Source organism: Pempheris klunzingeri, chromosome 8 (genome assembly GCF_042242105.1).
Source record: "Pempheris klunzingeri isolate RE-2024b chromosome 8, fPemKlu1.hap1, whole genome shotgun sequence".
Lineage (NCBI taxonomy): Eukaryota > Metazoa > Chordata > Actinopteri > Acropomatiformes > Pempheridae > Pempheris > Pempheris klunzingeri.
Window position 1 is genome coordinate 7856266 of NC_092019.1, and position 25812 is coordinate 7882077.

Here is a 25812-nt window from a genome sequence, read left to right on the forward strand (position 1 = left end):
TTACAGCTAATTTACCTTATACCCTTTGCTTGTTCTTTTTAATTAATCTTTTTAAACCAACCACTTCTAATAACTATTCTAAAACATTTAAATACCTTGTGAAACCTTAATCTTAATCATGATCTTATTTTTTTCCCCATTATGGGAACAATGGGCGGTTTCTTTTTTCCAATTTTTTTGTGACCTTTACAGGCTCTGAGCCTGTCAAATCTAATTAATTTAGGAAATGTATTTATACACCTGGCATAAAGCGAGCTCACCTGTATGTGTATTGAGGTGGGACTTCAGCACTCCGGCTGATACAAAAGCTCGTCCACAGAGATGACATCTGTATGGTTTCTCTCCGGTGTGTGAGCGCACATGCTGCTTCAGATGGCTTGATTTTTTGAAGCCCTTGTTACACCAACTGCACCTGAAAAAGGAAGAAAAAGCCTCTTAATTGTTGCTGTTCTTTAGAAGATGCCAAATTTGATGATAAACAGACATACCTGAGGAGGTAACTAGTCTGTATGGTCACATATGCTTTGGGCTGACGATGGCCATGGTTTGTTTTGATGGAAAAGAGAAGTTGTCATTCACTGCAGGTCTCATTATAAACAAGTGATGCAACTTAATGTCACTTCCTAAGCACCATTCAGCAAAAATGAAAAGCTTTTTGCTGACAGCCGAGTGTCCACGGTCCCCAAAGCAGCTGGCAGGAGGTTTTGTTTGTTGTTTATTTGTTGCAGGGGCAGGTATGAGCAACTGTTAATCAAGCTGTGTGATGTACTGAAACATTTTAACTACATCTTGAGTAAGATCCTCGTCAGAGGAAGTTAGGGAGGACAGCTGCAACCTTTGTATTGAGTTTGTAATTTGGGCCTGAAAATAAATTACTGCCTTCATTATCGCATGCCTCGGACTTGGGCTTTTGTTAAGTGTGTGATTAAAGATTGTCTCATTACACATGATGACCACAATTAGAAACCAGACTTGTTTGTTTCTCCTCATAGAGTCAAATATTAGTAATAAGCTGTGTTTCCGCGATGTGTACCCGGAACTATTACAGCCAGGGTTCTTTTTTAAAGAGCTAAATGGTTCCTTCAACCTGTTGTTGTCTATGTTTCCACAGCTACCAAGTGGTGAAGAATAGGGAAAACTAGTCCTATGATGTATGAAGAGAGCAAGCTATGGAGTGAAAGGAGAGAGGGAGCAGCATTACTGAGAACAAAGCAATTAATTGGAGAAACAAAACATTATTTTCTGATTGTTTCTCTGCAGTTAAATTGTAAAGCACAAATAACCAACATCCACACCTCCACACAAAGCCTCATCCTGTCTGCTGTTGGGTCACTGCTCTTCTCTGTGTGTGAAGCTGAGATGTGCAGCTCTTAACAGATAGACAACATGGGAGAGAGACAGCCACCCAACCTGATGGCTAATGTTTTGTTTTTATAGAGATCTCATCTCCCAGCATGCACGCTGTTACCCACTGAAATGAAACCATCCATGAAGACATCCAGAAATGCCCTAAGCACAGAAAAATGATGATAAAATAATAAAATACAGGCAGACAGGAGATACAGACACCGCCACAAAGTCCTTGTGGGTCTTAACTGATGATTGGGATCTTAGCTATCTTAGCTAATATGTCATTAAAATGGTGGCTGAAATAAAATGCTGCGAGTACTTAACTAATTACAAATGTTTAGCGCTGCAAGCCCAACCCCCCAAAGTTCCTGTACTTTTGGAAAGTACAAAAACCCCTAGCAGGGACTTTTTTGGGGGTACAATAGCGCCCCTGGAGCTAAATGTAGACCCAGGTCCCTGCAGTGGAATCTCCTTCAGGGGTTCCTAGTTCCTGGAGAAAGTTCCTACTGTAGAAACTCTTTTCTGAACATGTGCCTGTCTGTTTATGTTTTGTTTCTATTCACTTGAGCTTAAAAGGTTTTTGCAGGGTAAAAAAACACCTCCATGCTTCTGTTTCAACCTTGCTACACCTGCATAAATATTAAACTGATGCAAGGGACGAAAACATTACATGTGAGAATGATCAAAATAATTTTTGCTCTTTCTCTCCGAGGTTCCCTGTTGTCAGAGCGGTGCATCCTGGCTAGCAGAGAGAAATCTCCATCTGGGGATTATGCAGAGGATGGAATGTTATTTTATTCTTGTCAAATCCACTGAATTAATTTAAGTAAATTCATAAAAAAAATAGATCCGACCCAGATGCTCTCTCCGTGGTTGCCTTGTTTATATCCTTCACAAAAATGTGCAATTAGTTTTTGGTAAGTCTGATAGGTGGAGAAGTAATTACAACACATTTCAGAGATGCCTTATACACCTGGATAAACATGACTCTATCTCTGAGGTATGTCTCTAACTGGTATTGCTCTATCTGGGGAAAATTTGAAACGAAAGACGCCTAAGGCAGGTAAAGATATTGAAGGCAATCACAGTGAACCTCACAAACAAAGCCTTCTATTTCCCAGGCTCAGTGTTTATGACAGTGACATTATCATTAGTCTGCTTTTAGACCTGAAAAATGTTTGTTTAAATATCATCGAGCACACAAACACAACCCGAACACTGCAATGAGGGAAAAACTAAAACCAGCAAACTGACAGACAAGAACAAATTTACTCATTGCCATGGTGCATTTGAGTTTCTAATGGTGGTAGCAAGCAAGATATTATCAAAACAATATGAAAGCATCAGTAAGAACTTCTGGAAGTAGGTGTGCATACCAGGCAAAGTTTTGGTATTTAGATTCTGTTCAGACACGCTATGATACATTCATCTTCATCAGTGACGAACGCGTAAATCATACTAGCCCCTTAAGATAGAATTTGGGGGGGGGTTGGTTAAGGCGGTGACAAAGAGGAGATTAACAGAAGTCCATGTCCAGAGATGGGAGAACCTGTTCAACAGAAAATGCATGTAGCAGTGAAGCACCACGGCTCATCAAGCCTGAGTGCTGCAGCGCTATCAGGTCTAAATGGTAGAATGAATAGACAGAAGCCACTCTTGAGTTACCTCAAACTGCTCTTTAAGTACTCTGAGAGCACCCTGGAAAAGATGTTGTGGTTCGATGAGACAAAAATTGAATTCTTCAATCTGAAGTAGTGCTTTGGTTAAAACCGTTGCTATGTTGTCTGCTGTGAAATGTGGCTGCAGCCGCATCAAGCCATGAGGAGGCTTGATGATTGGTGAGAAGTGAAGGAACAATGAACAGAGCGTAAACAACATTAACATTTGATTCACTTTTCAGTACTACTTGAGTCCCTCAGCAAGGACAACAGAAGCAGTTATAGCAAAGTCGCCGAGTGCCCTTGATTGGCCCAGCCAAATGCTGGACAAAGTTTGAAAGGATCTCTAAGAAAGAAATATTGGCAGAAATTGCCTGAGAGAAATGAGGGTGTCCAAAGATAGCAGAAGAAGATCCCGAAGACTTGAAGATGTAATTGCCATTAATGGTGCTTTTCCAAAGGAGTGGAATTTAACAGGTGAGGAGGTGGGAGTACTTTCTGAAGCCACACATGCAGGAATGTACAACCATGGACACACACACACACACACACACACACACACAGAAATAACCAAGAATGAAACCTGTAGGCTCTTTTGCTGTTGTCCTCACTGTCATCCTGGTAGTCTTGTGTTTCGGTAGTCAGCTGAAGCTCCCCCTGACTGCTCTGCTGAAGAAGCCCATTCGTCTAGATTAAAAAAGACGAATCAGCAGAATACGCTCACGTTAATACAGACAGAAACACATTTACACGGCCATTATTAGTATCAGGTGTCTTATGTTTCATTCTGATAAGAATAAATTGGCATACTGGGAAATACTCTTAAACGCTTGGGACATGTTTTAGAGAGATGGAAGAGTGGAGAGTTTGGAAGCTGCAGTTTGTGGTGCTGTTGAACTGTACTGCATTAAACTGACAGGTGTTTTGTATGTGGCTCAGAGGTTAAGTGACTCATCCATCAATTAAGGATCAGCATTCACCATTATCTGTCCCCTCTATTTATCTTAATGAGCCACATCCTCCAAAATGCTCAGAGTTGAATAAACACAGCTCTTAAACAGTTTCAACAAAACTGAACATTATAACCTTGATGTCCTGTTGTATTAGACTGTATGAGTTTTAGCAGAGTGTACCTAATAAACTGGCAACTGAGTGTTCATCATATTATGAAAGTAGTAATACCATTTCATGGGATTAAGAGGTGCTGATAGGTGTATTTTTGCCTCCTTAACAGTTATATGAATTAATATAATTATTTTTCAGTGACAGTAATAACTTTTTTTTTAACAAACTAGACTACTATGCCCACAGTCTCTCCCCGTGTGAGTTTTGTTGCCACCGCCACAGAAAAGTATATGCTGATCACGCTTTTTTTGGTCAGGTCTCCCAACTACGGTTTGGAGGCCCTCATCCTGAAAGGTCACATATGCAATCACTTAAAATGATGCTGCATAATTTTCTATCTCTTGATAATATTGCTTGATTAATGGCCTGGCTTAAGGCTATTAATCAAGCAAATCTTTGCATCAATTACCAATTTAAACCTAGCTGTATTCCACTGCATTGTACTTTCATTACAATTTCAAGAGGATCACTTCTTGCACCATCAGTATGCATATCTATGCAGCTGCATGCTCTAAGATTTAAGCCAGACTAATCTATAACAAGAGCCTGTGGTACAAGTTCAAGACATCATAAATGATCCATTGGACTCAAATCCGTCTTAAAGGGATAGCTTGGATTATTTGAAGTGGGCTTGTATGAGGTACTTATCCATAGCTAGCGTACTACTCAGAAAACGGAAGCTGCTGTTTACCGCCGTCTCAATTGGTTACTTTGCTTGTGTTATTTTGTGACTCTGATGTGTTAAGTGTGTTAGTTCTGACCCGAACTAATGTGTTCATTGATCGAGGCAGCAATAGTGCAGGAAACTCCTGTGTTCAGCGAGATACAATTTTGTCAATTGAGTGTAGTGGCTTTGAAGCGAGCGAAGAGAAAGAGAGAGCAGCTTCAGTTTCTTGTGGAAAGGACTGTGTGACTATGATATAAAGTGATCTGCTGAACTTAATACACAAACTATGGATAAGTATCTCATACAACCACACTTGTCGTTACTAAATATTAGAAACTGTGAGTATATTTTAACATCTATTCATATGTTTATATTTCCTAAATTATGGGAACTGAAGTCATGATGAATGTGTGCTAAAGAACGACTGGAGGCTCAGGACTCACCACCTCTGTGGTGGAAACATGGAGCAGATTCGGGGGGTGGTAGCTGGAAGACAGGGCCTGAGACTCCAGGGTGCTGGAATCCTGCAGCTGCTGGACGGTGGAGAACTGGGACTGATTGTAGCTCGATTCAGTGATGGTGAAGCCTGAAGAGAGCAAACAGCCAATAATGATTCTCTTGGGTTATCAATCAGCTGATTGCAAATTGTTCTAAAGGTTTCAACTGAATTGTCACAGTTTTTCGCTAATAAACTTTGCAGTTACAAACATATAAATGCTAAACACTGTATCATATTAACATGCATAGCTTTGTATCAAATGAAGAATATAGAATGAAAATGTTAGTAAACCTAAAGATGAAGACTGTCTAAAGCTGCAGTTATTAACAGCAAAAGTGGATCTACAGCTCAGCACAAATGCGATTGATAAGTCAATATCTCACAAATCTTTCTCTCAGCAAAAATTGTAATTAGAAGCAATGAAATCTAGGCGCACGTTTGTGTTTGTACAACTTTTGCACAACACAGCAAAATAACGGGCAGAAATTTGGCAGGGTGGATGGCTTTTATTGATTTTAAATTACTGAACTTTGAGCTCAGGCCCATCATTCAGTGATACTGTTGGCTGCTGACACTACTGACTGACCAGCACAGGGATTACAGCCTGCAGCAAAAAGACGCTACATGATGCGCTGTAAAGTCTTGAGTCTGTTTTAAAGAGAAACCAGAAATATGTACAAGTCTGTATTCAACCAGTCAAAGCAATGATTTAAAATCTGGTTCTTTTAAGCTCTTCAAATTGTGCTGACATCTGTACATTTTGGAACAAAAGTATCTACTTCATAAAAAGAAAAAGGCTCCTTTTTACAATTTTAGCAGTTTGGATATTAATCTTTCATACAGCCAGTGGCAGTTTAAGAGCCACTAATGTTGCTGCAGACCCAGAATGGGAACCTCAAATGAAACATAGCACGCAAGAACTTGGATCTGTCGCAAATAACGAAATGAGACTGAGATAACCGAGACGACTCTTGTAGGTAAACACAGTATATAACCATATTTAATATTTTATATAATTTTATATAATATTTTAATAATTTAAATAAAGGTTTCTCACATGAAACCCCAGGGATCAACATTGCAAGTCATATCACCAGCAACTACATAACAATGCCTTATGCAGTGGCATACTGGGGGTTAGAATATGATTAGTTGCTCAAGAGTCCTCATGCCCGGGCACATAAGCTTTGTTTCCTTGAAGATACTTGAGGACACGTGGCTTCGTACTTAAAATGATGAAATTCCAGATCAGTTCTGGACAGATAAAAAGGTTATAGTGCCGCCTGCGAGAATGGAAAGGTAGATCTGCCTGGCAGATGTTTGCTGTGAGCTGCTGCCACTAGTCTGATTACACAGAATTGAGGCTGCCAACAACAGTCGGTTGGCATAGAGGGAACTTGATGGGTTAATTGGTGGGATTAAAGTAGCAACCATATGTTTGAGAGCACTACACCGGAATAAAACATTACAATCAAGAGGGAAGAATGGAGACAGAGAGATATAGGACACTTTCACAGATGGTACATGTAATATGATCAAATCAACTGCCCTTTGACAGACTAGTGGAGCTGAAAGAAAGTTTATTCTATTATTAATGTTTTTTTTTGTTTGGTAGATTTCTTTTTCCATGATAATCTAAAGTGAAACATGTTATCTCTAATGTGGTTTCTTGAGGCCAGCATTTGCACACTGCACAATTCATAAACCCTCTTAGCGGAAAACATTGCAGGTTAATTACTGGAACAGTAAGTGACTTATTAAGGCTTATTGTCTGTTGACTTTTCAAACAGAAAATGCATGATTTGCCCAATCAGAGATGACAATATATACAGACTTTTTACTTCTTTGTCATATTTAAACACACTCATTCTCGTGTATTATGGACATAATAGTTTAGAAACTGTTGAAAACTTCCCAAACAGAAAGGACCTGCATGAGTGAACTCTGTGGACAGAAAGTGTGTGTGTTTGTATTTGTACCTTGTGTTAGAGCTTGCTGGTCAAAGGCAGGCTGAGGGAGTGCTGGTGTCTCAAACTGGCTGATATTCTGGGGCAAAGCATGTTGGGTAGTCACATACGAGTCTGTCACCACAGAGAGAAAGAGACGCACAGCAACATGAAAGGTTAGTCTGGTGCTCACCAAGACAAAGACTGCTGAAAAGGACATTCTACACTGATCTGCATCTTATGAAGGTTAAAAAAGTACCATGAACTTCAAGTGTTGTTAAACAGCAGTTTACGTGTTCCCAAGTGTGATCGTTCTACTCTTATTGTTGTTTTTCTCTTCATCTTTGGTGGTGTTCACCCACTGCACTCTCAGGCCGCTAATCAATTTTAACAGTGTGGAAATTGTGACTTGTATTAACCAAAAAACAACAAGAGAAAAAGTGGTTAGACTTGGTCTAGCACATTGCCGCAGGTGCTGCATTTGGGAATATTGTGGAAATACTACATTTCTATGAACTTGCCTGCTTTGAATTTTAACACTGTACATCATTTGTATGCGGAGTGAATTGCCGTCTATACATTATTAAAATGTCATCAATTTATAGATATCTGAGGTTAAGAGTTCTGAACCTGACATCTTTTTTAAAAGAGAGGTGCTCTGGTGTTTTAGGAAATCCAATTCTAAACTAGCCACAAGACATTCCTTATGGGAAAATATGAAGTTTTCAGAGATTAATGAGGTTGATCTGCTTGGTTCTGAAGGACAGTGATGCCCTCTATTTTCAGAAGCCAGATCATGGTCTTTGTATATGGATTACAGGGTTAGTCACACCATGCCTCAAAGTGCTGAAGCTCCACTGGATGAAGTGCCATCTAGCCATCTTTTGGGAAACCAAGAGTGAACAAACAGCTGGAACAAGGAATAGTTGACCAAATTTCCTAAAAAAATATTCTGAAGTTTCACTTTTAAACATTCAACTAAGGTCAGAAGAATTATGTTATGTATTACTATGTCAAATTTCAGTGTACATATCTTTCTTACCTTCTCCTTGCACAAGGGGTTGATCAGTCAGGGGTGCCTCCAACGTCACTTGCTGACCTCCATTCCCAACCTCTGTCTGGCCCAGTCCCAGCATGCTTTGCTGCTCTGCCGATGCTGCAGATGATTGCTGGAGGGAATCTCCCTCTATTTCCACCTGCATATCATGGGCCACGGTGCCCCCTCCTAAGGGGTCTTCTGTTGACTGGGGCTGCAGCTGCTGGGCCAGTTCATATCTGGTTTGGCAGAGGATGAAAAGCAGAGCCTTAGATTTATAACAGTGATTGATGCATTTGTGTTTTCATATTTTAGCTTTACACCATATTTTCACTTGGACTTTCTGGTTTGTGCACGACCCTCTTGTCACTGCATAATCTGATCATGGCAAAAACTGCACAAAAGAACAAATTAACGCAACTGCAAACAAGCACACTGTCAAAAGCCCAAACCTGTGTGTCTTCATGTGCTTCCTGCAGTTGGGTGATGATTTAAAGGTTTTCTGGCAGTAGGGGCACATGTACGGTCGCAGGTCACTGTGAGTGGTCATGTGGCGTCGCAGGCTGCCACTGGTGGTGAACGTGGTGTCACACATCAGGCACTTGTACGCCTTTAGGCCTGAATGGGTCCTGATGTGAGCCTTCAAGACTCCTGAGGAAGCAAAACCCCGACTACACTGCACACACTTGTAGGGCCTTTCTCCTGTATGAGACCTGTATGGGGCAATGTAAAGCTTATTAGCTATAAAATTGCAGTTTCTGTACTTAACTTTTGGGATACAAAGTATACAGCAGTTACATGTTAATAAAAAATAGTCAAATGTGATATTTTGACACGAGATGTAAGCCATTAATCTAAGCCTGTCAACAAAGGAAGTGAAAGGAGAGGCTGTGATTAGGCTACTTATCATTCTTAGGGCTGTTTCAATGGTCTATTTTATGCATGACTGACATTTTAAAGTTAGTTTAACAAAGTCTTTGTATTATTAATTTATGTAAGATAATAAAACAAGCCAGTGAAACTACAATGTCTCTAGATTACCTTTAAATACAGAATTAGACATGAAATAAGAGTATATTAACAGGTTGATATGACAGTTTAAGGAGAAATTCTTGTCTTGCCTGACAAATGCAGATGGCTCTCCTCTCACCAACGGATAACCACTCTACTCTTTCTCCTCACCCCCTCCTGTCTTGCATCAATTTCATCTCACCTCCCTTGGTTATTTCTTAACACCATATTCATCACTTCTGTCAACATGCTTTCATTTTCTCTTTCACTGCTTCCTCCTCCCCTCTAACTGCTGCCTGGCTGTCGATGAGCTTATGTCTTAGGCTCAAGTAAACTTACTGAGCTGAACACTACTCTCCGTAGTTCTTAAGCACCAACGGAGAGGGACACCTGAATGGTAAACTTTTCTTCTCCTGGCCAAATATTCAAGTAGGTATCGCCATAATCAGCAGGGTTCATCCACAGGGGAAAAGAAACAACCACAAAAAATGGTTGACTACAGACTAAGCCTGGTTTCACTCATACTTGTCAAACAGTGTCACTGCTGGTGACGCCCCTCTTTGGTGGTGCTTCCTAAAGCTCCATCCTTTGCCCCTTTCTGTTCTCTGTATAAATACTTCCACTGCATCACATTGTGTACAGACAAAACATGCGATACCACTGTTATACATAAGAGTCTAATGTCACCTACTACTTGGTATTGGATGTTCCAAAATTGCATCCAGCTGAAAGAAAATAAGCTGGAAACAACTGTATTTGGTTCAAAGAGCTACTGACAAAGCAATCTTGGCTCCTCGTCCACATATATCAAACCTGCAGCTAGGAACCTGACCTCTAAGCTAACAAGTCACAAAGCACGCTCAATCATGGTTCTCCAAAGTAAGACTTTCTCCAAAAACTTTCCTCTCATATATGGGTTTTCATCATCACATGTTGATTGCTGTAATTCAGGGTATTCCTTCCCTGAAGATCTGAGGCTTGTAAATTTGATAACATATTTTAAATCACAACTGACATTCATCTGCAGATTAATCAATACATGTATTGGCTCTCAAAAAGTCCTGTTGCTTAAACTCTTAGACTTTATGTACTGGAAATGTAATTACCTGACATGCTGTTTCAAATGGCTTGATTTCTTGTAGGCCTTACTACAGAACTGGCACTTGTATGGTCGGTCATTGCCCACCACCTCTAGGTATTGTTGGAAAGCCAAGCGAGGATTCTGGGATGGGATGAGGCCTGTTAAGCAACATGTGGACGTCCATGTGAAAAGACATAACATAACAATGCATTCACTTCATCCCAACGACAACTGAGGTGTGTGTCTGCTTGAACATGAACACAGATGCAACAACACCCCACATGTATACAAGATCTTGTTAACGCATGCTCTTACCAAAGTCAGTGATGAGGATGGGTTCCTGCAGAGGGATGTCCGGCAGAGGTAGGTTACTCTTGGACACTTTGGCTTTGTTCGTTTTTCGGGGAAACTTGTGTTTCTTCTGCTGTAAGCTTTTGAAGTGGGAAGCAATGTGTGTTTTCCTGTGGCCTGATGTGCGAAAGACCTTGTCACAGTGAGGGCAGGAGAAAGGGCGTACACCTGGGAAAAGTGGGGAAAAAATAGCACTTTTGGAGAATTAGTATTTAGAGAATGAGACTGATAATGACATGTGTACTTTAATATAAACATCAAAAGGGTCCAAATATAAGCTGCAAATAACATGAAATATAATCAGTATTTACTATCCCTGAGGCAGTCTAAATAAATAATATGAAACTCACACATAAACCAAAAATGTAAGCAAGCTCATATAATTTTATTTAATTTTTGTCTACAAAAGGTTACAAAGCCTTTCAGTTAGCAGGAGACAATATATTTTTCTATGAAACCAAATTACAGCACAAGGAAAGTGACAAAGGTATGAAACTGTATAAGCACAAAGCCTTAGCTGGAAATACAGCTGAAAACATATAAAAAGCCTTAACTTAGAGCCAACACATAACCACAGCTAGAGGAAACACCTGACAGTAGACAGTGCCATCACATAGCAATTAAAAATTATAGGCAAAAACTACCGCACAGATGCACACAATAATTTAAGTGTAACAGTTTTATTTTTTGACACTAATGCTGACATTTCATGTCCAGGGGAGGATTCTTTAAGATTAGTTCTCTAAGATGAAGAAAAAAAGAGAATAATTGCAAATACATGAATGCAACCTAGGGCTCTAGCTGTAACCACGAAATTTACAAAAGACCAGCTTTTGCAATTTGCTGTATCACTTATGATTACATATAACTGAATACTAAATGATATGGGCTGCTAGGAAAAACATTTCCTAAAGCTTTATGTTGAATACTTATGTATGTCTCCTTTGACCTGTGTGCATACTGATATATTCATATGTTGGCACACAGTATAGTTTAATAAGTGTATGATATGACATTAGGAATTAACCAATAAAGTGAAAAAATTTCCTCAAATGTTAATTTTATAATTTATTCATTTCATTGGCTTTAAGTGTAACCCATTCATGAAGTGGGCCTGCTTCTCACCTGAATGCAGACGCATGTGTACCTTCATGCTACCAGAAGTGGAGAAGCACTTCAGACAGCACTGACACTCAAAGGCCTTGATACCCGTGTGCGTTTTCATATGTGCTGTGAGGGTACTCTTGACTGCAAAAGCTCTGAAGCACTGTTTGCACTTGAAAGGCTTCTCGTGGGTGTGGATGCGGATGTGGCGAACGAGATCGCTGGGCTTCTTGAACTCCTTGGAGCAGTAAGGGCAGCCATGCCAGCGAACACCATTCTCCTCCCTGATGGAGCCTGGAAAGGAAGGCAGAGTGAAGCAGCTGTCCGGTCGACGGCTCGGCGCTGCAACCGACGACAGTTCTCATTCTGAATTCATCTATCAACCTTGTGAATCATTAACCATCCAGTTTGTAAAGTATGCATCATATAAAATGAAAACACATATTTTCTTATTAACTATGAACAGCAGCCAGTAAAGATAGATATATTTTTTTACAAATGAACACAGATAAAACAAGAAAATCTTTCTTTCAGGCTGAAAATGTTTTGTATATTTACTTAGTAAATTACTGAACTGATTGATCAGTTATCTGATCTTAAAAAAATTGTGTTTTATTGTAACATGATTTACATTTAAAGAAGAGAGAAGTTTATCAATAATGTAGCTGAAAGGAACCACCAAACCTACTGAGTTTCAGCACTAATTCAGAAGGAGTCAAAACCTCATTTGATGTATATGAGTTTGTCATTTTGATACGATGCTTGTGTAATTGTTGTGTAATACCTGGCATTTGTATAGGTTTCTTGAAAATGCTCCTTTTTTTCTCCCTTGCTGGTCTGTCAGGACCTTGTGTTTTCTTGCTCTCTACAGCAGCACCCTCAGTGTTCTGGTTCTGAGACTCTCTGGGTGTGGCGTCACTCTGTGGCTGGACCACACTCAGACCACTGTTCTCCAGAGCTTGCTACAGAAACAGAAAAGAAATTGGCTCTAACACTGCTTAAAAACGCATTTGTGTACAATAAATTAGTTAACATTTCAACACATGCTTTGTAATAATGCAGCAAATATTGACAAGAAATTGGCCAAAAAAAAAGCCATGGTCCAAAACCAAAGCTCAGTCATAATCCCATCCTTTTGTGTTGGAAAGCAGAGGCTCTATTCAACTGTCCAGCAGTGCTCGTTTATAAAGCCTCCTGGTCCAAACTCATTATGGTACAGTCTCCTTTCCTGTGGATTGGCCATGTTTCCACCACTGTGAAAAATCCTGCCATTCAGTTACCAAAGGAAGCAACTTGACAGAGCACAGAATTTTGGTTCAAACAAACATAATTTAAGGGAGTTCGTGGAAAACATTTCTCCTTTTCATCTCTGTCTCTGTGTCCAAATGCATTCCCACAGTGGGTCCTCCCACCTCCATCTAAATAATTTCCGCATAGATGGTTTCACTGACTTCTTAAGATGTAACAGCTGCTGATATGTGTGTGTATGTGGAGCTGTGTGTTTGTGTTTCTGTGCTCCACTGCCGAATTGAATAGCACCTCACCCAGACAGAAAATGTTACTTTTTATCGGTCTGTTCTTACCTTCAAAAGTACTTGTCATATTGAGAGACTGGAGCTGAAATACTGTACAACTAAAAATCTTGCTTTAAGATTAATATTTGAATCTTATACCTGAGGCATGTGGCTCCCAGCCAATCTGTAGGGCCTTAAATACCACTGAGTTTTGTTCTCATCTAATTGGTTTGGTGTGAGTGAATGTCCTTTGCTCACCTGCAGGATGTCCTGGTTGATGGCGGTTTCCATGACGATAGCTGGCTCTGGAGGTTGGGGCTGCGCCGTCTCCCCGCTGACCTCAGAGAGCTCTAAAAGTTGCTGGATTACATCTGTCACCCCCTCACCGCCCTCTGACCCCCCAGGAGCCTGACCTGTCGCCTCCGTCTCCTAATAGAGAGGAAGAGGGGGGATGGAACGAGAAGAAGGGAGGAAACAAGACGAGGGCCGAGATAAGGATAGGCGGTAATTTGAAAGCTGATTAATTTTTATTAAGGGCTCCCTGGAGCATAAGATTTACAGAGCTGTGAGCATTATTGGATGAAATGTTGATCGGTGTCTTTATCTGTGTGAATCACTGACACGTTGACATATCATGCATCATACCAACAAAGGCAATTAAATAAATCTAGACAGTTGCTATGGTTTCATGTGCAAGGTTTGTTTGTCTGTGGATCTGAGGCATGTAATTTGAACATCACTAAACTGCAAAAATAACTAGTAATTAATCAGCTACTAATAACCAAGCTATGTTACCACATTATAGCCACTGATGTAAACAAAGGAGGCCAAGTCTCTCACATTTGCTTGATTTATGGAAATTGTTTAACAGCATAAAGCTGCTGCTCTTTTAGTGCAAATGAAGCACCATTATCAGCCAAATGAAGTGAAAGATAGAATCTTTCTTTGGAAAAGTACTGATGGTTAACAAAGAAACATTCATGACTTTTAAAATTTTGAATTGACTAGATGCCTTCTGTCTATCTGCTCTTGGACTAAAGTGTACCTGTTTATCTTTCACTATTTCCAAAAATAAGTATATTAATAGATTGTTTCATCTCTCTTCATGAATAAGAGATAGCAGCATACTACTTCACACAGAAAAAAAAATGTAAGCAGGCAGGCATTAATATTCCCTGAGAAGCATTAAAACATTTGAAACACAGCCAATTACAATAGTAACACAAATCAAATTAAGAACTCTTGTGAGTCTCATTTAGCTCATTAATCGGGGTCAAAAGAGTGAATATACCTGAACATATCCTCAGCGGATGTTGGGCTCACTAAGTGTTTTTTCTCATGTTTTCTGCATCAGTTTTCTTACCGGAGTGCTTGAAGGCACCTCAATCACAGAGATATGCATCTTGCTGATGTGGGCATTCAGACTGCCCAACTTCTTGAATGCACAGCTGCAGTCCATGCACGGGAACAGTGGTACACCTTTAGTCTGTGAGAGAACATAAGCCACATATAAGATACTATCCCTGGCTGCTGTGTTATAGCTCCCTTCCAGTTACTGAAAATCTTATATTTCGGATATAGGCATATAATAATATAATCTCCACATGTCACGGTCACCCGGAAAACTGAGTGGTGTTAATGTTTCTAGGCAGGGATGAAGAACTCAGCTGACATTCTTGCTTTGCCCACTAAAGAAATGATTTATTTCCAAGCATGGGAGTTTATAGGCTGAGTACTTCCAATGAAAACAAGCCTGATTCTGGATCCCCTCCTAACACCGTGATTAGATGAGATCATCATATAGCATCTTAAAGATACAAAATATTGTAGTGTCAAAGAAAATGTGTCTGATGTTGGTCAGTAATCTGAAACCGGTTAATACCAAATAAACTGAAAACACCATGTTGTAGTTTAAAGTTGTAAATAATGGACGCCAGATATAACTTCACTGTTTGCTCGTTAGTGGTCCAAGCATGAAGGCTGATATATCAGGGGACACAGTTTTATAAAAGAAATATGGTTACATGGATATATTTTGTCCTTGTATTTAGTTCATAAATTAGCCAATCAAACGCAAGTTCCTCTTGGTTAACTCAATAAGTGCTCAAGAGTGTGTGCTTTCATTCACAGGTATAAATGATGAGTGCTTGCAGCCCTTGGGGAGTCATTTATCATCATCTATAATCATGTAATGAAAAATTAACTGTTGTAAAACTCTTGTAAATATCACCACCTGATGGTTCCTGACATGCAGACATGTACTAATATATGCATCTTAACTTGTAATTTCACTGCAAGTCAATCTTAGTTATATGCTTAGGTAGTCTACAGTGCAGTGCTGAATCACCACTGAATCTGAAATGGGAAGTGAGCAGTGCTGACTTTTGGATAGAAAACTGTGTTGGCATGTCGAATATGTCTTGGGGGAAGTTGGGGGAAGCAAATATTCAGAGCAGGTAACCCGGGACATTTGATTGGGATTGACAGATTTTTGGAGTTTTGACTTATGTGTGGAGAAAGTTAGACATCCAGCAGGAATGAATAAATCGCTGCAGTAAGAGAGGGAAAAACAGTTTGAAAATCGAACCACTGAGAAGACATCCATAACTGAGATGACAGCAAGTGGTGGGTGGAAGACAACATTTTAGTGGTGCTAAAAAAAATAGTCCGAAACTGCTTAGGAACATAAGAGCAGTAAGAAAAAAATCCATGACGGCAAGTGTGACTGTTGAGTGAGCCACAAAAATGTATGAGTTGTGATTGCTTTTCCATCAGGGACAAACTCGTGAAGTGCAGTATCAGTGTCAATGGACAGGGATTGGAGGGAAGTGGAGAAATTTTGTGAAAAAAGTTGATTGAACTCCAGAGTCACCAGAAAGGACATATGTGGAGTAGGTCTGTGAGAGTGTGAGGTGCATACGAAGGAGCTCCGGTAAGGTGTGATCGGCTTCATGATGAGAGGTATGTGGCAGCTGGGTTAGGGATCAGTGTGTATAAGTGTAGAACATACGGGAAAGATGGTTGGACACAAGAGGAGTGTCATTTCTCGTGGGGAAATCATATGGAAATCATTCAATCGGAGAAAATGATTGTGAAAGAAGGGACAGACGTGGAATGGAAGTCATGTGTGGAGGCAGTGAAGACAGTAAAGGTAGAGATGGCAACAATGACAAAAAGATCAGGACAGAAATGGGGTCGATGGAGAAATAAGAGGGGGGAGATTGCATCAATGATAAACATCAATAGGGAGGAGATCTTTGACGGTAATGTTCTGATTTCATTAATTGTGCAAGTGAGGTTGAATCATATTTGATGGCTGATGCAGCGAGGAAGATTTGGGGATACGGGGTATTAACAAGAGAGTAAAATTAATTCTTTTTCTTCAAGAAACTGGAAGCAGATCGTGACAGACGTTTTGACTTGTCAAAGCAGGAAATTCACTGGTCAAATCAAGAACATTAATGATGGCTGAATTCCATTTAGGTGAGCCAGTTACGGGGCTCTGGTACAACGCACACACACTCACTAAAGCCTCTCGGTGGGACATTTGATGGAATGGAGCCATCATAATGTTATCATAATGTTTATCATCTGTGCTTTTCCTGCTTTGCTAGTTTGTGGTGTTATACATGGAGCTTAGTAATAAAGCCGACTTATTAGACAAGGAACTTATTTCAGAAATAAGGACAAGATCTGCATATATAATCAGTTTTGGCTCAGTTGCTCAAGAATATGTTGAATATGTAAATATTTGGGTGCTTCTCTTGATGAATTCATGACTTATGAGGTTGGAATAAGGTCCCTTGTTGACTCTGCTGAGACAGCTCTAGGATCACTCATCAACAAACTGAAAGCATTGAATGATCTTTGGTTTTTCTGCATATATCCACCATTACAGTGCGTGTGTCTATCCTACATTGAACTATGCAGCAGGGATATGGGGCCTGCAAAGAATCAAAAGCGGTAGACACCATACAGAATAGAGCCATATGATTATTTCTGAGAGTCGATACATTTGCTCCCATTCCAGCCTTTCAGAGAGACGTGGGCTGATTGTCGAACCGTCAAATCAAAATGGCGGAGGATAAAATAAATAAGACAGATATAATAACAATAACAATAACAATTTGTTTGACAGCTTAGTAATATGCATGACACAACAATAAAAATGTAATATCCAAAAATGTAGTATCCAAACCCACTGTGTTGGAGGTGCTAGTGCATTATTCTATTGCTAAATGCCCATAAAATAGTTTGCTGGCTTAGATTGTACATTTGCAAGGGTAAAAAACAAGATGTTCAATCTACTATGGTCAACTATGTTTGTAGACTTGCATTCTGCAGCTGGTTTTGAACCACAGATCAACAGAAAAACATTTTTTTCTGAGCTTAGCCACCTGAATCTATTATGTGTGTTGAGTGAAGATTTTAGATGCCATTTATGTGCAGACAGTGTTACTGTCTCACTATGCCAACACCCTACATGACCAAACATTTTATTAGACTTAGACTCCCCTGGCTCCTGAGTATGCATCTGCTCATGAAATCTATTGTGAATAATGCCTGATCATAATTTATTCAAGTCAGTCAATCATAAGGACAAACTCTATCGGGAGCAGGAAAGCTGAAGAACACTTGTGAAAATTAGATGCATTATTCAAATGGTCCTGCTGTTTGGTTTTCCAGAAGTAATTCAATCATCTGGCCCCATCATGGGCTCTTGGCATGGAATACACAATCATATGAAAAAGCAAGAGAAAAAATATACACAATTCAATCTTTTCAAACTAGGACCCTAAGTGGGGCTGTTTTCTTAATCCCGCTCCTGCTGGATTTCTGACAACTGACTGCCGCTCCCGCAATATGTGTATTCCACTTCCACTCAACACAATAGAGCACAATAGAGGTCCATTGATTTAGTGCCTTCTCCTGTACTACAGGGAAAAACCGCGTAGTATCAATGAAGAGATGCGCATCTGGCTAAATGATTGAGGCCATTATGAATCACTGCACTTTGTATAAGTATCCATGTCTGTTTATTCTCTATTCGATAGAGAATAGAGGTTCTCTTCACAATATCTCACCATCTCAGATCAAAACAAGTGTGCGCCTCCCCAAGACTTGTATTCAATCCCAATGCAGTCCTCTAGTTCAAACTTGAAAGCCCTGAAAAAACATTTCCCGTACACACAAACACTGTTTTGTTTCTTTTGTTTTGTCAAAGTGGACTGGAACACAATGGATGGGGCAAAACCAGCCACATGCTCGTATGCATTAATTCAGCCTGACTGCTCGACACAGTGAATTAAGTGGAACGCTTTTTATTCAGCTTCAATTTAAGGCAGAGACAGCAACGTATTTTAGATGCACTTTCATAACAGCCTGACAGCAATCAATAAATGAACTAGTTTGTCAGAGAAAAAAAACAATCTGGTGTCTGTGGCTGTCACAGGCCTGTAATAACTCATCCAATCATTCGTACCGAATGGAATGATTGGACAGCCGACCTGCCTGTCTGCCTACATACCTGCCTACCTACGTGGACGCATGCTCAGTACGCATGGCCACAGTCTTCCATAAGGCTAAAGCAGGCAAGCTAGTCGCAGTGTGACAATAAAAAAAGATATTACTGTTGAACGAAAGACTGTTGTGAGTTACCAGCACTAAGCACACACCCACTGAGCCGGAGAATGAGAGAGAGACGTGGTGCTCAAAAAAGTGTTTTGTGACAGGCTCTCGTTTACTGAGCTAACCAAGTATCCATGGAAGTAACCCATTAGCACAAAGCACAGCCTCTGTGCTTTGTGCTAATGGGTTACCTCCATGGATACTTGGTAATGGTAATGTTGGTTGGTAATGGTACGTTCATGACGGTTGTTTTGCTTGTGTATTTGTGATTGTGGCATTTGACATAGATGTTTATTTATTGGACTGAAAAGCTGAGAGAAGCTGTCAGTCAGCAGATGAGTGCAAAATGAAGAAGGGGCCCGGCGGAGGCGTCCTTTCATCACTGTCGTGGACTGCAGCTGCTACTCTTGCTCGTTTATCCATTAAAACCACCATTAAAATGCCCCCACTGTAGAAACACGAAACAGGTGTGGATATGTTTGGATTTCCTGTGTTTCTTTTTCAGAGGTGTAACTAAGCTTGGATATCATACCCTGTGAGACACTGTCTTTGCCAAATGTTTCCTGTATGTGATGTTAATACATACTGCTGTTTATCAGACATGCACATATGTCAGGTTGTACCCAGAAACCCTTGTGTTTTGGCGTCGTTTCCTGCGGTTTGCTCAGATTACATTCTCAAATCAGAGAGAGTCAAGATCTGCATGTCAGGCATCTTTGTATATAGGTTTGGTGCCATCCAACTTTGAATGATACCATTTATCCTGCCAACACAAACCAAACTAAAGGAGTAATTAAATGTCTGAATGGGGCAAATTTTCCTTGCTATTCTATTCTAAGCTACTTCTCTTCGGTGGGATTCTGGGTTAAATGTGTACCTTGCTTGTCAGATTCTGTGAATCTACAGCAGCCAAGCCAAGGTGACAAAAAAGTTAAAAAATAAGGATGTGTAGGCTGGAAAGATAAAATCAATACATGTATGTATTCCATTATTTGAAATCACCTGGAATAGGTTCATACAATAGCCTGTCTAGGATACAGTATTTCCCACTGAAGAGTGATGTGGTATTAGTGGAAGTCACTGATCTTCTAGTCAAGAGGTCTACAGCCAGAAGAGTCTATTTTCACAGTGGTGTCTCTCTTTTGCCGTGCATAGGCACAAAACTCAGGTAAATTTATTTCTCAGCTGGCGCTGTCACTAGTCAACCAAATTAGCGTGGAGCTGGGTGAGGAAGTACAAAGCATCTTTTATTCTCATCTTTTTGGCAAAATGCACGAGCACTGAGCATTGTGCACTCCCACTGCACCTCCTGTGATTTAGATCATTGTGTTGCTTTACAATCAGGGGGCCACAGAGCTGACCCTGTCCAGACTGTAGCCACATTATTGGATACAGCCATCAATGAGGAGCTACTCCAACCTCTATCATACCAGCCGTTAATGGGCTTTATTAATAAACCCTAAAAAAGGACACCCACACAATCCACTTCCTGTCAACATGGACATTCGGGCACATAGACAGGACTTTGACATGTGCAACTCTCTCGACCAGTTTGGCACTAACAGGAAGAGACTGTAGTGACAGGGCAACGTTAGAGACCAAAGTCCAGGCTAAATTAGGATGGATGCATCAGGAGGGTTCTTTAAAATTGGTTTCTGACGTTTTTACAAAAGAGAAGAACCAAATGAGGAACAAAGAGCTGCTATTTCACCTCATTTCCTTTGAGGCAGGCAAACAGTATGTCCTGCTGTATCATGTGTAACAGGCTGTAGGCAGGAGGGCTGATAATTTAGTGCACAAAGAGAAACAGAAATATCTGGGACAACATCAGGAATAAAAGAACTGATACTGAATGACCAAAACCTGGTAAACAGCATGAAATGTCTAGTTACAGTATTTGATATTTGACGAGCACAAGTATCAGCAAAGTATTACTCTGTGAATTCACCTGTAAACAGCAATGATATATTTTTTTGTTTTTTGGTAAAGGTTTAGTCAGTGTAACTTGAGAATACAGTAACTGCTGTTAGATCAACAAAAAGCAAACACATGTTGTTGTTTACAGGGGAATTCTCCTCAAGCAGAAATGAGTAGGCTACAAAAGTCTAGTAACTCCTGAACCTCACAGTTTATCATATTAAAACTTGATGTCATCAGACTTCACACAGCTCCCTCTGGAGACATAAAAGACTTTATATATTCATACTTTTGTACCACTAATCTAGAAGCATCATACACATGATATAATCTTAGTTATTTCACCTTGATTTCTAGGGGTATTTCTAGAAATTCACAAAACAAATTGAACTGCATTCGTGACAAAATCAACTCTCATTCATTAAGGCTCATGTTTCAGGGAGGATTCAAGTAGCGATGAATGTCTCTTTCTTTTATTACCATTTCAGACAGTAATAAAAAATTTATGATGACCAATTTGGAGTTGGTTAAGATCGCTTGAGTTCCTCTATTTTCAATCCTCCACACTGGTGAGACTTTAAAGGAAATCTTAAAACTTTTTGCAATGTTATAAAAGCAATGTTTGTGGTTTGGTACCTCCTTCTATTGCTGTAATGCAATACTTCCCAATCACAGCTCGCATCAGATCACACAGGCATGTTTCCTTTACAGGTTCTGAGGTAGTAAATTTGAGTGTTTGAGTATTTTACTGTCACACCTGAGGTAAAGTGCCCCCTTACCTCAGAATGAACTCTCTGAACGTGGGAGTGCAGGTTCCCCTTCTGGGAGAAGGAAGCAGGGCAGAAGATGCAGAGGTGAGGTTTCTCTCCGGTGTGTCTCACCATGTGAGTCTGCAGCACCACCTTCTGGTTGAAAGCCTTGCCGCAATGTGTGCACTTGTAAGGCCTCTCACCTGAAGGGAAGGGTAACGCCAGGTCAAACAAAGGTGACATAGCGGCAACTGGGATGCAAGAAACACTGATGACAGTTTTTACTTAACTTCACATTCTAGAAACTAAATGAGTAGCTTAAAAATAAAAGGTAAAAAGTGAAGGTTAGGGGTGAATACTGGGGGTTCTCTAAGACATCGTCATTTATTACCGACTTAAGGGTTTGTATTTTGCTAAATGGTTGACAAAAAACTCCTTCATCAAGTATTACAATATTACAAGTACTACATTTTACACATATTACATTCGTATCATCATGTTAGCTTGTATTTTTAGCAATTTAATCAATTTAGTAAAAGTCTTTTTTCTTTCTTTACTACTCAACAAATACACATTTTGTAACAGTAATTACTATAGTAACATAGTTCATCCTGCCATATAAGTAGTATATGGAAATGGAAAATTGTGAGTCACAGTCAAATGTGAGTATTCAACTTTGCAACTCACCATGGCACCAACATGAGGCCATCTCTGGTATTATTTTGAGCCTAAATAAAGATCAGTCAAATACAATCTTCTTCAGAGAGATTGAGAGAATGAGGCAAAGTGTGTGTGTGTGTGTGTGTGTGTGTGTGTGTGTGTGTGTGTGTGTGTGTGTGTGTGTGTGTGTGTGTGTGTGTGTGTGTGTGTGTGTGTGTGTGTGTGTGTGTGTGTGTGTGTGTGTGTGTGTGTGTGTGTGTGTGTGTGTGTGTGTGTAGTCTCCCAAAGCGACTCTTCACCTCATCAGTTTAAGAGCTGTTTCAGATTCGAGGTACTGAGGAATCAATTCCATTCACCATTAGTCATTCAGCAAGGCAGCCATCCAAACAAATTAACATGTGGATGATGTGCAAACAACATGTGGGTGGAGGGTACTGGCAACATTACCTGAACCCAGATGACCGAACAATCCGCACAAGAATATTAGAATTTAAGCAGCATATCGACATATAGCAAAACATCTGTGCATGACAGCTGAGTGATGAGCTCGGCTAAGGTAAACAGCCCCTCACAAATGGAGGGTAAACAAACTGCTCAGGAGTTGGTGACATAATGTCGTGGAGTTAGTTAATCTAGTTAGTTAGTCCAGTTTTAACGTACAAATATGAGACTTCAATTATATGATACTGCCAAGAATTAGATTTATGAAATTCTAACCAACAAACAAAACTGCCAACTCTCCTGGTTGTGTCACCACTGCCCACACAGTCTCCTGCTGCACCCATAACCTACGGCAGTGGAACAGCAGGCTGCCATGTCCCCACACACTGCAACCTGGTGCCTGAGCCAACGCACGACTTAGAAAACATCAGCTTCAGAGTTTTTATCACAATTCCTGTGCAAGACTCATTGATGGACATGAGGTCTTTGTAATCTAAACACATCATCCCTATCTCTACCTATCCCATTGTTGTCATCTGTTCTTTTCACTCACCTGTGTGTATTCGTATGTGCCTAACAAGCTGGCTGGGCTTTTTGAAAGCCTTTCCACAGTGATGGCAGTTGTTTGTGAACCCACTGCGGTCAATGTTTTTCTTGTAGTTTCTGGAACTAGAGGTGAGCGGCCTGTGGAAGAGAGCAAGTGCAAAAGATGTCAAATTGGTTTCAGGCAGGGCAAGGCAAGTTTATTTTCATAGCTCCTATCCACAACAATATAAAAGGAAAGTATAACAAGACATATCATACATTCAAAGTCATACCATAAGTTAACAGATGATCATCAAAATTACTATAATGCAGATTTTACTTTTGTTTTGCTGTGTTCAACTTTTGTGGGATTCAGTATTGTTTTTTACGGTTTCAAAATGTTTGTGCTGTAGGTGAAGGCAAATGGTGTGTTTGATTGGATCCACTCTCATGTGCAAATCTTTCCTGTTTTGCCATGAAATATCAATACAGTGCAACAGACAATGCGGCAACACTAAGCATATAACACAGAGATTGATAGATAGTAGATACAATTCAAACATTTTGCATTATGCCTCCAAGGAGGTTTGTTGTCACATAAGGCATGTCACAGTATATTGTGGTAAACGTACGTGTTTTTTCCACTATGGATCTGCTACATTTTTGCCACATATGCAGTTTCTTCTGAGCTTTTGTGGTATTGTTGTTGTTTCAAGGCTCTTTTTCTTTTATATGTTTGGCTTCCACTAGAACTGGGCTATACTCTGACTGGACTGTTGCCCTTGTACTAATGAAAAACTGCCTGCCGTGTGCATTCACTTCATGAGAATATATAAAAATGTACAAAAGTCCAAGTTTCTGTTCCTTGAATGCCATGGCAAACTTTGTGTGTCCTCATGCAGTCGGTTTTAATATATCAGATTCTGGATTTCGATGGAGGTTTATTCTCCCAGCATATATATATATATTTTTCATCTTTGAAATGAACCGGAGAATTGTTTATGTGTAATGAAGGATTTTAATATAACAGGCAAGTCTTAAGTGTCTCTTGATAATGTAACCCTTTGGTCATGACTTATAAACAATGCATCCTTGTAATTCATGAAAATTGGAAAATCAAATATGTGATATAAAACACTGACTGCAGGCAGCTACAATCCCTAAATATAATTATGGTAGACTTTAGACTATAAATTTCACAGAACAAGAGCCTCAGTTCCTTGTAATAGCTGTCGTAATCATGTTTCCCTTTTAACTTTCTGCCCGGCTCGGCCAACTGAAATAAATCAGCGTCTGCGGCCCGGTCTGACCTCATCTTGGCGTGACTCTTCATGTGCTCCTTAAGATGTGCAGACGTCTTGAACTCCTTGTCGCAGGTTTTGCAGGTATAGACCTTGATGCCCGACAGCTCCTTGCGGTGCTCCTCCAAGTGCAGAGAGAGCTGGCTCTGAAGAACGAACTCATCGCCACACTCTACACAGATTAAATTCTGCGATGTTGGGTAGCAGAGGAGACAAAATGGAGACATTGAGCTCTTTCGGTAGTGAATGCACATCCGTGATGGTTTTATGTTTGATTGGTCAGATGACTTACCTCCTCCTTCTCGTGTAGCATGATATGAGACTTGAGACTGGCGATGCGGGAGAACCTTTTATTGCAAACAGGGCAGGTGAAGTCAGAGGTCGTGTGTGTGGACCTGTGCAGCGTGAGGTTGAACTCGACATTAAATGTCTGTGGGCACTGGTCACATCGATGGGGCTGGAAGGGTGGAAACAGAAGGATTAATTGAAGAGCTACCTTAACTGACTCAAACAACTACATTTGCTGTCAACCTAGAACTCTTTCTCCCCATACCCACCACCCCCTTCCATACACCTACTTAACAACTTCCCCCTAGAATCAAGGACAGCCTTCTACAAAGTGACATGTGTGTTAAAGCACAATATTTCACTTTATTGACAAATCTTAAACAATATTTTTAGGAGCCTGACCTTGAAAGAGATGGAGAAACCGAAAGAGGGGGAAAATCAGAGCTATATAAGTACAGAACATTACAAGGCATCCATAAAAAATGATTTCCCATGAGACAGAAATGGCCCCGATATTAAATTCAATTTCTATCAGAGGAGAAGACTGACTTAATTTCAGAGTACTTTCTGAATACGGTGAGGGACGAGAGCAACACTGACGCCAGTGAGTCTTACTCAGTTTTATCTGTTTTATCTCACACAGGCGTTCTCTCCAGGCTGAAGAGCGGCAGCCTCGAACGCCTGTGTGAGATAAAACAGTGAAAATAGTGGTCTTGAAATTGAAATGGCCCACAAATACAGGTGCAGCTGCAAATGCAGCGAGGTAGGGTCCAATCATCGTCTTTTCATGCCAGAGGATATAGTTAACAGAGGACACCAAATCAGAGAAATGACAGACCTTCTCCTTGCTCTACCATTCTTGTTAATGGCATGAAGTGAGCAACCTAGAGCCTTAACTTGTCTGTGATTGTGGGTGTACTGTGTGTGCGCACGTGTGAGAATGAGAGAGGGAGTAAGAGAG

At 40.3% G+C, this 25812-nt stretch overlaps 1 protein-coding gene across 1 annotated transcript in view; it reads right to left on the reverse strand.

Moving 5' to 3' along the window:
- The window catches only part of LOC139205257 (zinc finger protein 236-like), a 49635-nt gene that overhangs the window by 20047 nt on the left and 3776 nt on the right, over positions 1–25812 (reverse strand). Inside the window, exons 3-18 of the mRNA XM_070835421.1 lie at positions 24856–25020; positions 24573–24751; positions 23291–23421; positions 21667–21839; positions 14706–14828; positions 13601–13771; positions 12613–12790; positions 11850–12122; positions 10689–10892; positions 10399–10531; positions 8734–8994; positions 8288–8520; positions 7279–7380; positions 5244–5386; positions 3592–3695; positions 261–412 (exon numbers count right to left, since the gene is read on the reverse strand). Of these exons, the coding sequence (XP_070691522.1) occupies positions 261–412; positions 3592–3695; positions 5244–5386; positions 7279–7380; positions 8288–8520; positions 8734–8994; positions 10399–10531; positions 10689–10892; positions 11850–12122; positions 12613–12790; positions 13601–13771; positions 14706–14828; positions 21667–21839; positions 23291–23421; positions 24573–24751; positions 24856–25020 (2725 nt within the window). The remainder of the gene's footprint in view (positions 1–260; positions 413–3591; positions 3696–5243; positions 5387–7278; positions 7381–8287; positions 8521–8733; positions 8995–10398; positions 10532–10688; positions 10893–11849; positions 12123–12612; positions 12791–13600; positions 13772–14705; positions 14829–21666; positions 21840–23290; positions 23422–24572; positions 24752–24855; positions 25021–25812) is intronic.